Source organism: Geotrypetes seraphini, chromosome 1, assembly GCF_902459505.1.
Source record: "Geotrypetes seraphini chromosome 1, aGeoSer1.1, whole genome shotgun sequence".
In the NCBI taxonomy this organism is placed as follows: Eukaryota; Metazoa; Chordata; class Amphibia; order Gymnophiona; family Dermophiidae; genus Geotrypetes; species Geotrypetes seraphini.
Window position 1 is genome coordinate 274528089 of NC_047084.1, and position 13466 is coordinate 274541554.

Consider the following 13466-nt stretch of genomic DNA (forward strand, 5'->3'; position numbering starts at 1 on the left):
CGGTACAGCGGCATGATAACCTTCTCCGATCTGTTCTTCTTTATCATTCCTAACATTCTGTTTGCCCTTTTCGCCACCGCACATTACATGCACGGCTTCATAACTTCCAAGTCTCTTTCCTGGGAGGTCTCTCCAAGTACCACCCCAGACATCCTGTATTCATCTGCCATGTTGATGCCCATTCCTCGAGCCTGAATATGTCACAATGTAGAGCTTCGCAATCTCCTTGTGTCTTCAATACTCTGAATAACTTCGTATTGTCCGCAAATTTAAATCACCTCACTCGTCGTACCAATGTCCAGATCATTTATAAAAATGTTGAAGAGCACAGGTCCAAGCACCGAGCCCTGCGGCACCCCACTGGTGATGCTTTTCCAGTCTGAGTATTGTCCATTTACCCCCACTCTCTATTTCCTATGCTCCAGCCAGTTTTTAATCCATGTGAGTATTTCACCCTCGATTCCATGGCTCGCAATTTTCCGAAATAGTCGTTCATGTGGAACCTTGTCAAACGCCTTCTGAAAATCCAGATATACAATGTCAACTGGGTCGCCCTTGTCTATCTGTCTGTTTACTCCCTCAAAGAAGTGCAGCAAGTTCGTCAAACACAATCTGCCTTTGTTAAAACCGTGCTGACTGATCCTCATCAGCCCGTGTCCATCAAGGTGATCAATGATACGGTCCTTTATCAGTTTCTCTACCATCTTTCCCAGTACCGAGGTCAGACTCACCGGTCTGTAGTTTCACGATCTCCCCTCGAACCTTTCTTGAAGATCGGCATAACATTCGCCACCTTCCAATCTTCCGGAATCTTTCCCGATTTGATCAACAGATTGGCTATTAGTTGAAGCAGTTCAGCTATGGTCCCTTTCAGTTCCTTGATGACCCTCGGATGGATGCCATCCGGTCCTGGGGATTTATTGCTCTTAAGCCTATCAATCTGCCTACACACCTCCTCTACACTGACCGTCAATCCTGTCAGCTTTCCGTCTTTCTTTCTGTCTCCATGCCCCCTTTCTTGCTGTCTTTCTATCTCCATGCCCCCTTTCTTGCTTTCTTTCTCTCTCCATGCCCCCTTTCTTTGTGTCTCCCTACCCCCTTTCTTTCTTTCTGTCTCCCTGCCCCCCCTTTCTTTCTTTGTCTTTCTTTCTCCCTGCCCTCCAAGCCACTGCCGCCACCATCAGGGAACAGACCCCCAAGCCACCGCCACCAAGTTCCGAGCTCTCCCTGCTTCCCGTCGCCGTAAAGAGGACGAAGAAGAACCGGGCTGACCCGACGTCAATTCTCATGAGGAACTTTGTCAAAACCTTTCTGAAAATCTAGATATACTACCATACTATATTGTTTCTTATACCCCGCAAATGTCAACTGGGAATCACTGCGGCTTACATAAGATTAATAAGGTTGGCAACATAGACATTATGAATCATAGCAAGACTATAATGAAAACAGAAGTGTTTTTTAACACCTTCCTAAATTGAAAATAGGAGGTCGTCTGACATAAGCAGGTTGAGAGGCAATTCCAAATTTTGGGGTCTTGAAACTCGAAAGTGGGTTCAAAGAGCAATTTCCTCCGAACTTAAAGTGGAGAAGGAAGAGGTAATTTATAGCATTAAGTCATTCTTGAGTTATAGAAGGAATGTGAAATTTGGATACATCAATCAGCCCACCTGTATCCATGTTTATTCACAACTTCAAAGAAGTCAAGCAAATTGGTAAGGCAAAATCTCCCTTGGTTGAACCTATGCTGACTGTGTCCCATTAAATCATGTTTATCTACGTATTCCACAATTTAATTTTTTTATTATTGTTTCCACTATTTTGCCCAGCATTAAAATCAGGCTTACTGCTCTATAATTTCCAGGATCTCCCCTGGAACCTTTTAAAAAAAAACAAAAAAAAACAACCAAACAAAAAACACTGGCCACCCTCTAATCTTCAGGTACAACAGACAATTTTAGTGATAGGTTACAGATCACTAACAGCAGATCAGCAATTTCATATTTGAGTTCTTTCAGTACTCTGTGATGTATAACATCTAGTCCAGGTGATTTATCACTCTAATGTGTCAATTTATCTCAGTATGTCTTCCAGCTTCACCAAGATTTTTTTCAGTTCCTCCGCATCACCCTCCTTGAAAACCATTAATGGTTCAAGTAGATCTCTTATCTCTGGAGGAATCAATAATTAAACTCTGTGATGATAATCTATGGCAATTTCAATAATCACAGCTCTTATTCCAAAATAAATAATATATGAATAATACTCTTATTAAAATGTGATGTGCTCAGACCTTATAACCGGTGTTTTTAGTGTTATCACCAAAACGAGGTTAACAAGGGGACCATCATTGCCTTCACTGTCCCCTGACCACCTGCATTATATAAACAAACTCTCAACGTGATTTGTTCAAAATGAATAATGTACTTATCTTTGCCAGGTGGTAGTTGATAATGTTAGACCTCGTTCAGACAAACGTAAACCAAGTAATGTGACTTTAAAAATTTTTCTCTCTATATGTGCGTTTCAATCTATAGTCCCTGTCCCCCCGACCCAGGTTTCATCTCTTCGTCAGGGAGGGACATTGATGCTAGAGAAAATCAATAAAAACAATGAACTTCTTTATTATGTCAACTAATGTTAAAAGATCTAAATTAGTGTCTTGAAGATTACTCGTAATCTTATCGTGATAAATATTATATAAGAATTATATAAACAAAGTATCGATGAATCTACTATAGATTATACTATAGACTATAGAATATACTATAGACTATAGATTGAAACGCACATATAGAGAGAAAAATTTTTAAAGTCACATTACTTGGTTTACGTTTGTCTGAACGAGGTCTAACATTATCAACTACCACCTGGCAAAGATAAGTACATTATTCATTTTGAACAAATCACGTTGAGAGTTTGTTTATATAATGCAGGTGGTCAGGGGACAGTGAAGGCAATGATGGTCCCCTTGTTAACCTCGTTTTGGTGATAACACTAAAAACACTGGTTATAAGGTCTGAGCACTTCACATTTTAATAAGAGTATTATTCATATATTATTTATTTTGGTATAAGAGCTGTGATTATTGAAATTGTCAAGTAGATCTCTTACATCTTCTTCTGTAAAGACCAAAGCAAATAATTCAGTCAGTCTCTCCACTATGACCTTCCACTATGACCTTAATCTCCTTGAGCACTCCTTAATCATCCAATGGTCCCACAGATTACTTCACAGGTAGAGCTGTGTCAGATAAATACTGATCAATATCAGAAGTTAATACCTCAACTTCGGGTGTATAGAGGTCCTTATAAAATTCCATAAAACAATTTACAATCTCCTCATCTGTATGGAACAATTTATCCCCCTGCCCCTTAATTTTCTGAATATGACATGCATTGTGATGGCCCTGCAAAAAACAAGCTAACTTGCACCCTGACTTTGTTACTGAATTCAAATAATTTCTGTTTTAGCTTCCAACACTAGAATTCAATGTTTTCCATCTGAAGCTCACTCTGTTACGCATGCATCTGCTACAACTCTTGAAAAATTTGTGAGTTATGGGACCTCATATGCTGCTTTTCCAATATTAAGAGGTTTCCCTTCAACTTCAAGAAATAGCTATCGCGCTGCTTCTTTAGTGAGTATACCTCAAATCATTATCTTAAGCATATAACAAAGGATAGAATCACTAACCTCCCCATTACTGTTCTGTTCCAGAAATTGGGCAATACTGTAGCAAACCTCCTTGCAAACATGTGGTTCCCTCAATAACAAACAATTAATTTAGATACCACCTTTTCCCCAATTCAGATATGGATAACTAAACAGGTCCATGGTCTAAAATTAGGTCCCTTCTATGCCTGCATCTTGTACTTTACCCTACATATTAGGATGCACCCAGATCATATCAATTCTTGTACAGGAGTCATTAGCATGGGAATAAAAAGTGCAATGCTTCTGCATACTGTAAAGCAGTCTCCAGCTATCCATAGTCTCCATAGACCACATCCAGGATTGCAAGGCCCTCCTAGATTGCCTACTGTAATTCCCAGATCCTCTTGAATGATTCAATTGGGGATCTGTAGCGATATTAAAATCCCCTCCAATTATAAGTTCTCCCTGTATAAATGTTCCCAGTGTTTGTTGGAGAACTGCAAAAAATCTGGCCTTACCTGCATTCGGAGCATCCACATTAACAAGTGTAACCATCTGCCTATGATATAACCCTTTCACAGCCAGACATCTACCTGCTGGTCCTTATATTGTCCCTGTATGTCCATTACAAAACTTTTACGGAGGATAATCGCCACCTCCCCCCATAGACTTAGTATTTGTAGAGTCCCGATAGGTTACAACAGTCCCAAAATCTTTTTGATGCAACAGATGTATATCCCTATTACGAAGGTGAGTTTCCTGTAAGAAAACCACATAAAAAATATAACAGCCTTACTGGGTTAGACCAATGTTCCATCTAGCCCAGTAGCCCATCTTCATGATGGTCAATCAAGGTCACAAGTACCTGGCAAAACCCCCAAAATTAGCAACATTCTATTATAACAATCCAGGGCAAGCAGTGGCTTCCTCTATCTATTCATTCATCCATCCATTAATTCAATTTTCTATATTCAGGTACTCGACATTTTTCCCATTTTTCCTCATGTCTGTCTCAACAGCAGACTACGGACTTCTCCTCCAGGAACTTGTCCAAATCTTTTTTGAAAACCAGCTACATTAACTGCTCTTACCACATCCTCTGGCAATGCGTACCAGAACTTAACTATTCTCTGAGTGAAAAAATATTTCCTCCTATTTGTTTTAAAATTATCTCCCTGTAACTTCGAGTGTCCCCTAATCTTTTGTAATTTTTGACGGAGTAAAAAAAAATAAAAATCAACCCATTTGTGCCTATTCTACACTACTTGGGATTTTGTAAACTTCTATCATATCTCCCTTCATGTCCCACTTAAGTCTCCCCAATTCCCTAAATACCTTACTTCTCTTCCCCATGTTGTTGAGGCCATTAACATTTCAAGATCCTATTACAATAAATTTCCCACTTGAATGGGCCTGCAGCTTATTCATAGTTTTTGTACTCTGAGATCCTGATGAACTAGTACCTCTTCCTCCTCCCTCCTGTCCCCTCCAACTCATATTCCTTCCCCCCCCCCTTCCCTTCACTTAATACGCTGATCACTTTCTCCATAGATCAGTTCTCTAAATAGGACACAACATCAAGTCATGAAAGCAAAATATCTTAATATCACTCACCACTCTTCAAGTTACGCGCCAAACGAACCTTCCACACTATTCAAAACCAGTCACACACTCACCATACACACAAACAATATTATTCCAGTCTATATTCAAGAAGCCAGCAAACCCTCTAAGTTTTCTAGATACTAGGTCCAATATTTCCAAATAAAGCTGTAAAAATGAATCATATGACTGTTCAGCTGGCTGATTTAGGAGCTTTTTTATGGGTACCCATTACTGTTTGTCAAGCCAAATCTCTCCAAGGTTCCATAGAGACAGGTTTCGATCTGGGCTCTTGCATAGAAGGGATGCTGTTTCTGAGCAGTCCACGCCTCTGCTGCAGTTCGGACCCTCCTTGACTTTCTTTATTTTAAAAATGTCTTCCCTGATTACAAACTAAGTGGATAACAATATAACATACACAACTGAAATATCTACAAAACATAGCAATATAGTCTCAACACACATTTTCATAAAAACAAACTAACAGAGCACTAAAAAGCCTTCCCAATAAAGCTTCTGTAATCTACTGTGCACAGGGAAACGTCCACCAATATTTATAACTACCACTAAGCAAAAATAATGTGACGTCATGGAACAACCTTTTCTGTAGTGTTGACCAAGCTAAATCCTGAAACACCATTACATTAAGATCCTTCCAGATGATTTTTTTTTGCTGTCTAGCATTGTGCAAAATTTTTTCCTTGGTAAAATCAGCAAAGTGTACCATAATATCTCAGGGAACCCTGTCTCTTGTCCCGATCCTCAATGAGCTCTATCTAACTTGAAATCACACTGGCCCCAGGCCAGATCATCTTTTAACAGATATCTGCAAATTTCCTGTACCACTGCCATGCAATCTTTATATGCCTCCACCTCAGGACCCCTTTAAATCTTAGACTGCCCAGCGTGACCTATTTTCTATGTCTTCTAGTTGATCTCTCAGCTTCTGAAGGGAACTTGAATCTCTCTTAAGGTCTGCCTTAACAGTCGCCAGGTCTGCAGTCAGTGTATTCCCATTTTCCTCATTTTGCCCAACACAGGATCCCAACTCATTTAATTCTGTGTGAAGGCCCACCAAAGCTACTTGCACATCTTGCCAAACTGCATTTCTTTTTTTAAATCCTGAAATAAATCAGCCTTGCCCTTTTTTGAAATCTCTTAAGAGTCCTCATCTATTCGCCGAGATTCGTCTTCATCCGAGTCTAAGGTCTCCACTGCCATATTCTTCTTAGCACACATGACTGCAGACAACTCTGCTTTTTTGTGGTCCCCGGGTTCAAAGCCATACTGAAATTTCTCTAGTCATTTGTGGGTAGGCATCACACCACTACAGGAGCCCAACTACATCCTGACCTTCTATACACCCTAACAGAGCGCCGTCTTCAGGCAGCCATCTCCTTTCATGACATCACTTCCTTCCCCAACTCTTATGTTCTTATGTAAAGACTGGAGGATGTCCCATGTGATAACACAAGGTGAGAATGCACAGTTGTGCTCATTACCGTATTTTCGCGGATATAACGCGCACCATTGTAAAACGCGCACAGGGGTATAGCGCGCAGAAATCACGATGATATGTACAAAAACTTTTCTATACCGCGCTCAGGCATATAACGCGCATGCTGCCCGACTCTCCTCTGGCCACCCCGACTCTCCTTTCGCTCTCCCCGACTCTCCTCTGGCCACCCCGACTCTCCTTTCGCCCTCCCCGACTCTCATCTGGTTGCCCCGACTCACCCTGACTTTCGGTGCACTGCCCCGACTCTCCTCTGGTTGCCCCGACTCACCCTGACTTTCGGTGCACTGCCCCGACTCTCCTCTGGTTGCCCCGACTCACCGTTCACCCGCCCTGACTTTCGGTGCACTGCCCCGCCTCTCCGTGCCTGTCCCCCTTGAAGTCCTGTCCCCCCTTGAAGGTCTGCCTGTCCCCCCTTGAAGTCCTGTCCCCCTTGAAGGTCTGCCTGTCCCCCTTGAAGATCTGCCTGTCCCCCCTTGAAGTCCTGTCCCCATTCTGAAAGCCTGATGCCCCCCCTCGACGTCCGATTCTTCTCCCCCCTCGGCAGGACCACTCGCACCCCCACCCCGAAGGACCGCCGACTCCCCGACAATATTGGGCCAGGAGGGAGCCCAAATCCTCCTGGCCACGGCGACCCCCTAACCCCACCCCGCACTACATTACGGGCAGGAGGGATCCCAGGCCCTCCTGCCCTCGACGCAAACCCCCTCCCCCCAACGACCGCCCCCCCCCAAGAACCTCCGCCCGTCCCCCAGCCGACCCGCGACCCCCCTGGCCGACCCCCACGACACCCCCACCCGCCTTCCCCGTACTTTGTGTAGTTGGGCCAGAAGGGAGCCCAAACCCTCCTGGCCACGGCGACCCCCTAACCCCACCCCGCACTACATTACGGGCAGGAGGGATCCCAGGCCCTCCTGCCCTCGACGCAAACCCCCCTCCCTCCAACGACCGCCCCCCCCCCAAGAACCTCCGACCGACCCGCGACCCCCCTGGCCGACCCCCCCACCCCCCTTCCCCGTAACTTTGGAAGTTGGCCGGACAGACGGGAGCCAAACCCGCCTGTCCGGCAGGCAGCCAACGAAGGAATGAGGCCGGATTGGCCCATCCGTCCTAAAGCTCCGCCTACTGGTGGGGCCTAAGGCGCGTGGGCCAATCAGAATAGGCCCTGGAGCCTTAGGTCCCACCTGGGGGCGCGGCCTGAGACACATGGTCGGGTTTGGCCCATGTGCCTCAGGCCGCGCCCCCAGGTGGGACCTAAGGCTCCAGGGCCTATTCTGATTGGCCCACGCGCCTTAGGCCCCACCAGTAGGCGGAGCTTTAGGACGGATGGGCCAATCCGGCCTCATTCCTTCGTTGGCTGCCTGCCGGACAGGCGGGTTTGGCTCCCGTCTGTCCGGCCAACTTCCAAAGGTACGGGGAAGGGGGGTGGGGGGGTCGGCCAGGGGGGTCGCGGGTCGGTCGGAGGTTCTTGGGGGGGGGGGGGGGGGTCGTTGGAGGGAGGGGGGTTTGCGTCGAGGGCAGGAGGGCCTGGGATCCCTCCTGCCCGTAATGTAGTGCGGGGTGGGGTTAGGGGGTCGCCGTGGCCAGGAGGGTTTGGGCTCCCTTCTGGCCCAACTACACAAAGTACGGGGAAGGCGGGTGGGGGTGTCGTGGGGGTCGGCCAGGGGGGTCGCGGGTCGGCTGGGGGACGGGCGGAGGTTCTTGGGGGGGCGGTCGTTGGGGGGAGGGGGTTTGCGTCGAGGGCAGGAGGGCCTGGGATCCCTCCTGCCCGTAATGTAGTGCGGGGTGGGGTTAGGGGGTCGCCGTGGCCAGGAGGGTTTGGGCTCCCTCCTGGCCCGATATTTTTGGGGAGTCGGCGGTCCTTCGGGGTGAGGGTGCGAGTGGTCCTGCCGGGGGGGGGATGTATCGGACGTCGGGGAGTCGGCCGGGCAAGAGGGCTTGGGCTCCCTCTTGCTCCGATCGTGGATGCGGGTGCGGGTGGGAGCGCGTGCGAGCGGTCGTTCGGGGTGGGGGTGCGAGCGGTCCTGCTGGGGGGGTGAATCGGGCGTCGGGCGGGGTGGGAACTATGTTTAAAAACTTTTGTATACCGCGCTCAGGCATATAACGCGCGAGGGGTATGCGCGGTACATAAAATCACGTATAACGCGCGCGTTATATCCGCGAAAATACGGTAAATGCCTTCCAGATTTCAGTCAGATGACATCACCCAGCTGGGAAGGTTTATTATCCTTCTTGTTCTTGGAGAAAAATATTTAACACAGAGTATTTCTACATATTAGAAGCAATGCCTAACACACAGTGCAGCTTGCTTTTAAGTAGCTCTGACTCCCTGAATTCTTCCGATAGCTGTATCATTTTCGAAAGAAGGAGTGGGGAAGGGACACAATCAACCAACTATGGGAATAAACAATTTATTAAAAATATAACACACATAGCATATACAAAAAATATATATATATGCAGTCTTTAAATCCTCTTTCCTAGACCCCAACACAGTCCCCATGTTTCGGCTGAAACAGCCTTCCTCAGGGGTATGTTAAAAGAGCCTCCAAAACAGTTTGTCAAGGCATACCTTTCACACTTGAAACCAAAGATTCGCCGCAAGAAACACTGCTGTGCTACTCGACTTCAGCAGTGTTTCTTCGCAGCGAATCTTTGGGTTCAAGTGTGAAAGGCAGGCCTTGACAAACTGTTTCAGAGGTTCTTTTAACATACCCCTGAGGAAGGCTGTTTCAGCCAAAACACAGGGACCATGTTGGGGTCCAGGAAACAGGATTTAAAGACATTTTCAGGCCTTGCTACATATAGATATATATATATATATACACACAGTGGTACCTTGGATTATGAGCATAATCCGTTCCAGGAGCATGCTCGTAATCCAAAATGCTCGTTTATCAAAGCGAGTTTCCCCATAGGAAATAATGGAAACTCGCTTTGATAGGTTCCCCCCTCCCCCCCCCGAGGCCAGCAGCGCTGCTCCCCCCCATGAGAATCAGCATTGCTCCCCCCGAAGGCCCCCCGCGAACTGGCACCCTCCCCCCCCCGCGATCCGGCAACCCCCTGCCGCGACCTGAGGTCCCCCCAACCCACCCGAACCCTCTTCTTACTTTGATGTAGCCTCCGCACCTGCACCAGCATGTCCTGTGCTGTGCCCGAAAATTTGCCTCCGGTGCTGGGCCTTGAGCATGCGCACATGCTCAAGGCCCAGCACTGGAGGCAGATTTTCTGGCACCGGCACAGCATAGCACAGCACAGGACATGCTGGTGCAGGTGCGGAGGCTACATCAAAGTAAGAAGAGGGTTCGGGTGGGTTGGGGGGACCTCAGGTCGCGGCGGGGGGGTGCCCAAAGGTGGCGGGGGGGGGGTGCTGGATTGCGGGGGGGAGGGTGCCGGTTCGCAGGGGGGGGCGCTCGCAAATCGAGGCACGCTCAGTTTACGAGGCACCAAGTTTGCAAATGTTTTGCTCGTCTTGCAAAACACTCGCAAACTGGTGCACTCGTAAACCGAGGTACCACTGTATTTTGTATATAGATGTGTTATATTTTTAATAAATTGTTTATTCCCATAGTTGGTTGATTGCGTCCCTTTCCCACTACTTCTTTTGATAATACATTTCCCACGTGGGGTTGTTTTTTCCTTTTCTTTTTTGGACAAAGCTATATCATTTTATCATACATTCTTTAAAGAAAGGCATCTTTTTCCTTTTTAAAGAAACTGTGCTCACAGAGGTATATTTGGCAGCCTCTGATACATGTACTGAATGAGGAATGGCTAAAGCTTGGCCTGCTTTGCACATCATGTTATGGGACTCACCAGGTGGAATTCAGACTTCATTTCTTGTTCTTGGATATCAAGGACATCTCGTAAGTGATCAGAGTGGGCAGCAGCTTGTCTGCGCAGCTGGGTTCTCATTTCTGTCTCCATAATGTTTCGCAATTCCTCAGCCTGCAAGTAACCAATTCATTTTCAGCATTTATTATTTTTTTCTAGAAAACTGCAATGTTTATTACAAGAATAAAAGCAGGAAAAAAAAATCTGTGAAAAGAGGCAACTCATTTTTCTGGGTAAACAGTTCATATTGATGGACAGAAGTTGGGCTAGTTAAGCAAATATTGTGTGTGATATGTGCATATAAAGCAATGTTACTTACCGTAACAGTTGTTATCCAGTGACAGCAGGCAGCTATTCTCACTAATGGGGTGACGTGATCCAACGGAGCCCCGATGCGGACACTTCACAAGCAGTCTTGCTTGAAGAAAACTCGAGGTTTCGAGTCACCCGCACCGCGCATGCGTGAGTACCTTCCCGCCCAGACCAGGGCGTGTATCTTCAGTTCAGATAGCTAGCAGAGAAGTCAACCCAGGGGAGGTGGGTGGGACGTGAGAATAGCTGCCTGCTGTCCCTGGATAACAACTGTTACGGTTGCTTTATCCCAGGACAAGCAGGCAGGTATTCTCACTAATGGGTGACCTCCAAGCTAACCATAGTGAGATGGTGGGAGAGTTGGCAACTTAGGAGAATAAATTTTGTAATACTGTTTGGCCAAACTGTCCATCCTGTCTGGAGAAAGTATCCAGGCAATAGTGAGAAGTGAAAGTATGAACCGAGGACCAAGTGGCAGCTTTACAAATCTCCTCAATCGGTGTCGATCTGAGGAAAGCTACAGAAGCTGCCATAGCTCTGACCTTATGGGCTGTGATTTTTTTGTCAAGGGACAATCCAGCCTGGGCATAGCAGAATGAGATGCAAGCCGCCATCCAGTTGGAGATGGTGCGCTTGGAAACGGGGCATCCCAACTTGTTCGGATCGAAGGAGATGAAAAGATGGGGAGCAGTTCTGTGAGGTTTGGTGCATTCTAGGTAGAAAGCCAAAGCACGCTTACAGTCCAGAGTATGAAGAACAGATTCTCCAGAGTGAGAGTGTGGCTTCAGAAAGAACACTGGCAGAACGATGGATTGGTTAAGATGAAATTCCCAGACAACTTTCGGGAGAAATTTCGGATGGTGCGGAGAACCACCTTGTCATGATGGAAGACTGTAAAAGGTGGGTCCGCGACCAAGGCTTGGAGCTCACTGACTCGTCGAGCGGAAGTGAGGCCAATGAGAAACACCACCTTCCAAGTGAGATACTTCAGGTGAGCCTTGTGAAGAGGTTCAAATGGAGGTTTCATAAGCTGTGAGAGAACAACATTGAGGTCCCAAACCACTGGAGACGGTTTGAGGGGAGGATTGACATGGAAAAGTCCTTTCATGAATCTGGAAACCACAGGATGAGCAGAAAGAGGTTTCCCTTGAAGAGGCTGATGGAAAGCAGCAATTGCACTGAAGTGGACTCGTATGGAGGAAGATTTGAGGCCAGACTGAGACAGGTGCAAAAGGTAGTCCAAAACTGAAGGCAAGGAGGAATGTTGAGGCTCCTGGCGCTGAGAAACACACCAAACAGAGAATCTATTCCATTTTTGGTGGTAGCATTGTCTGGTAGCAGGCTTCCTTGAAGCTTCCAAGACATCCCTCACAGGTTGGGAAAACTGTAGAGGGGTTACGTTGAGAGGAACCAAGCTGTCAGGTGTAGAGACTGCAGGTTGGGGTGAAGTAGAGATCCCTGATGCTGTGTAAGCAGAGATGGAAAAACTGGTAGAGGGTATGGCTCCCTGCTGCTGAGTTGAAGTAGAAGGGAGTACCAAGATTGTCTGGGCCACCGTGGAGCAATCAGGATCATGGTGGCATGGTCTGACTTCAGCTTGACCAGAGTCTTTTGAATGAGAGGAAATGGAGGAAATGCATATAGAAAGCGATTCGTCCAGTCCAGGAGGAATGCATCTGCCTCGAGGCGCTGAGGGGTGTAGATCCTGGAGCAGAAGTGAGGCAGTTTGAAGTTGTGGGGGGCTGCAAAGAGGTCTATCTGAGGCATTCCCCGCAGGGAGAAGATGTGATGAAGGGGCGTGGAGTTGAGGGTCCACTCGTGAGGTTGTAGAAGACAGCTCAAGCTGTCTGCTAAGGCTTTGTCCGCCCCTTGAATGTAGACTGCTCTGAGGAAGGTGTTGTTGTGAGTCTCCCAATCCCACACTTTCAGAGCTTCCTGGCAGAAGAAGGCAGATCCCGTGCCTCCCTGCTTGTTCACATTGTACATGGCGACCTGGTTGTCTGTGCGAATGAGGACAACCTGGTCGTGAAGGAGATGTTGAAAGGTCTGGAGAGCATTGAAGATCGCCCTGAGTTCTAGGAGATTGATGTGGCACTGGTGGTCCGTGCAGGTCCAGTGACCCTGGGTGCGGAGGCCGGTCAGATGAGCCCCCCAAGCATAAGTCGACGAGTCGGTCGTGAGGACTTTCTGATGGCGGGGGGTTTGGAACAACAAGCCTCTGGAGAGATTGGAGGATACCATCCACCAGCGAAGAGACTGTTGCAGAGCAGGAGTGACCTGGATGTGTTGAGTCAGAGGGTCGGACGTATGGGACCACTGAGACGCCAAGGTCCACTGAGGTGTTCTGAGGTGAAGTCTGGCAAACGGAGTCACATGTACTGTAGAGGCCATGTGGTCTAGCAGGACCATCATCTGTCTCGCCGAGATGGAAGGGTGAGAGGACACTGAATGGCAGAGGTGAAGAAGAGCCTACATGCGTGGGGGAGGGAGGAACCCTCAGAGTTGGATAGTATACAGGATTGCCCCGATGAAGGGGAGAGTCTGG

The 13466-nt window shown here is 47.3% G+C and overlaps 1 protein-coding gene across 3 annotated transcripts in view; it reads right to left on the reverse strand.

The window, feature by feature from the left end:
• IMMT (inner membrane mitochondrial protein) overlaps window positions 1-13466 on the reverse strand; it is a 304792-nt gene that overhangs the window by 30236 nt on the left and 261090 nt on the right. For all 3 annotated transcript variants that reach the window (XM_033951925.1, XM_033951916.1, XM_033951934.1), the window contains one exon: window positions 10592-10723. In XM_033951925.1, the coding sequence (XP_033807816.1) occupies window positions 10592-10723 (132 nt within the window). The remainder of the gene's footprint in view (window positions 1-10591; window positions 10724-13466) is intronic.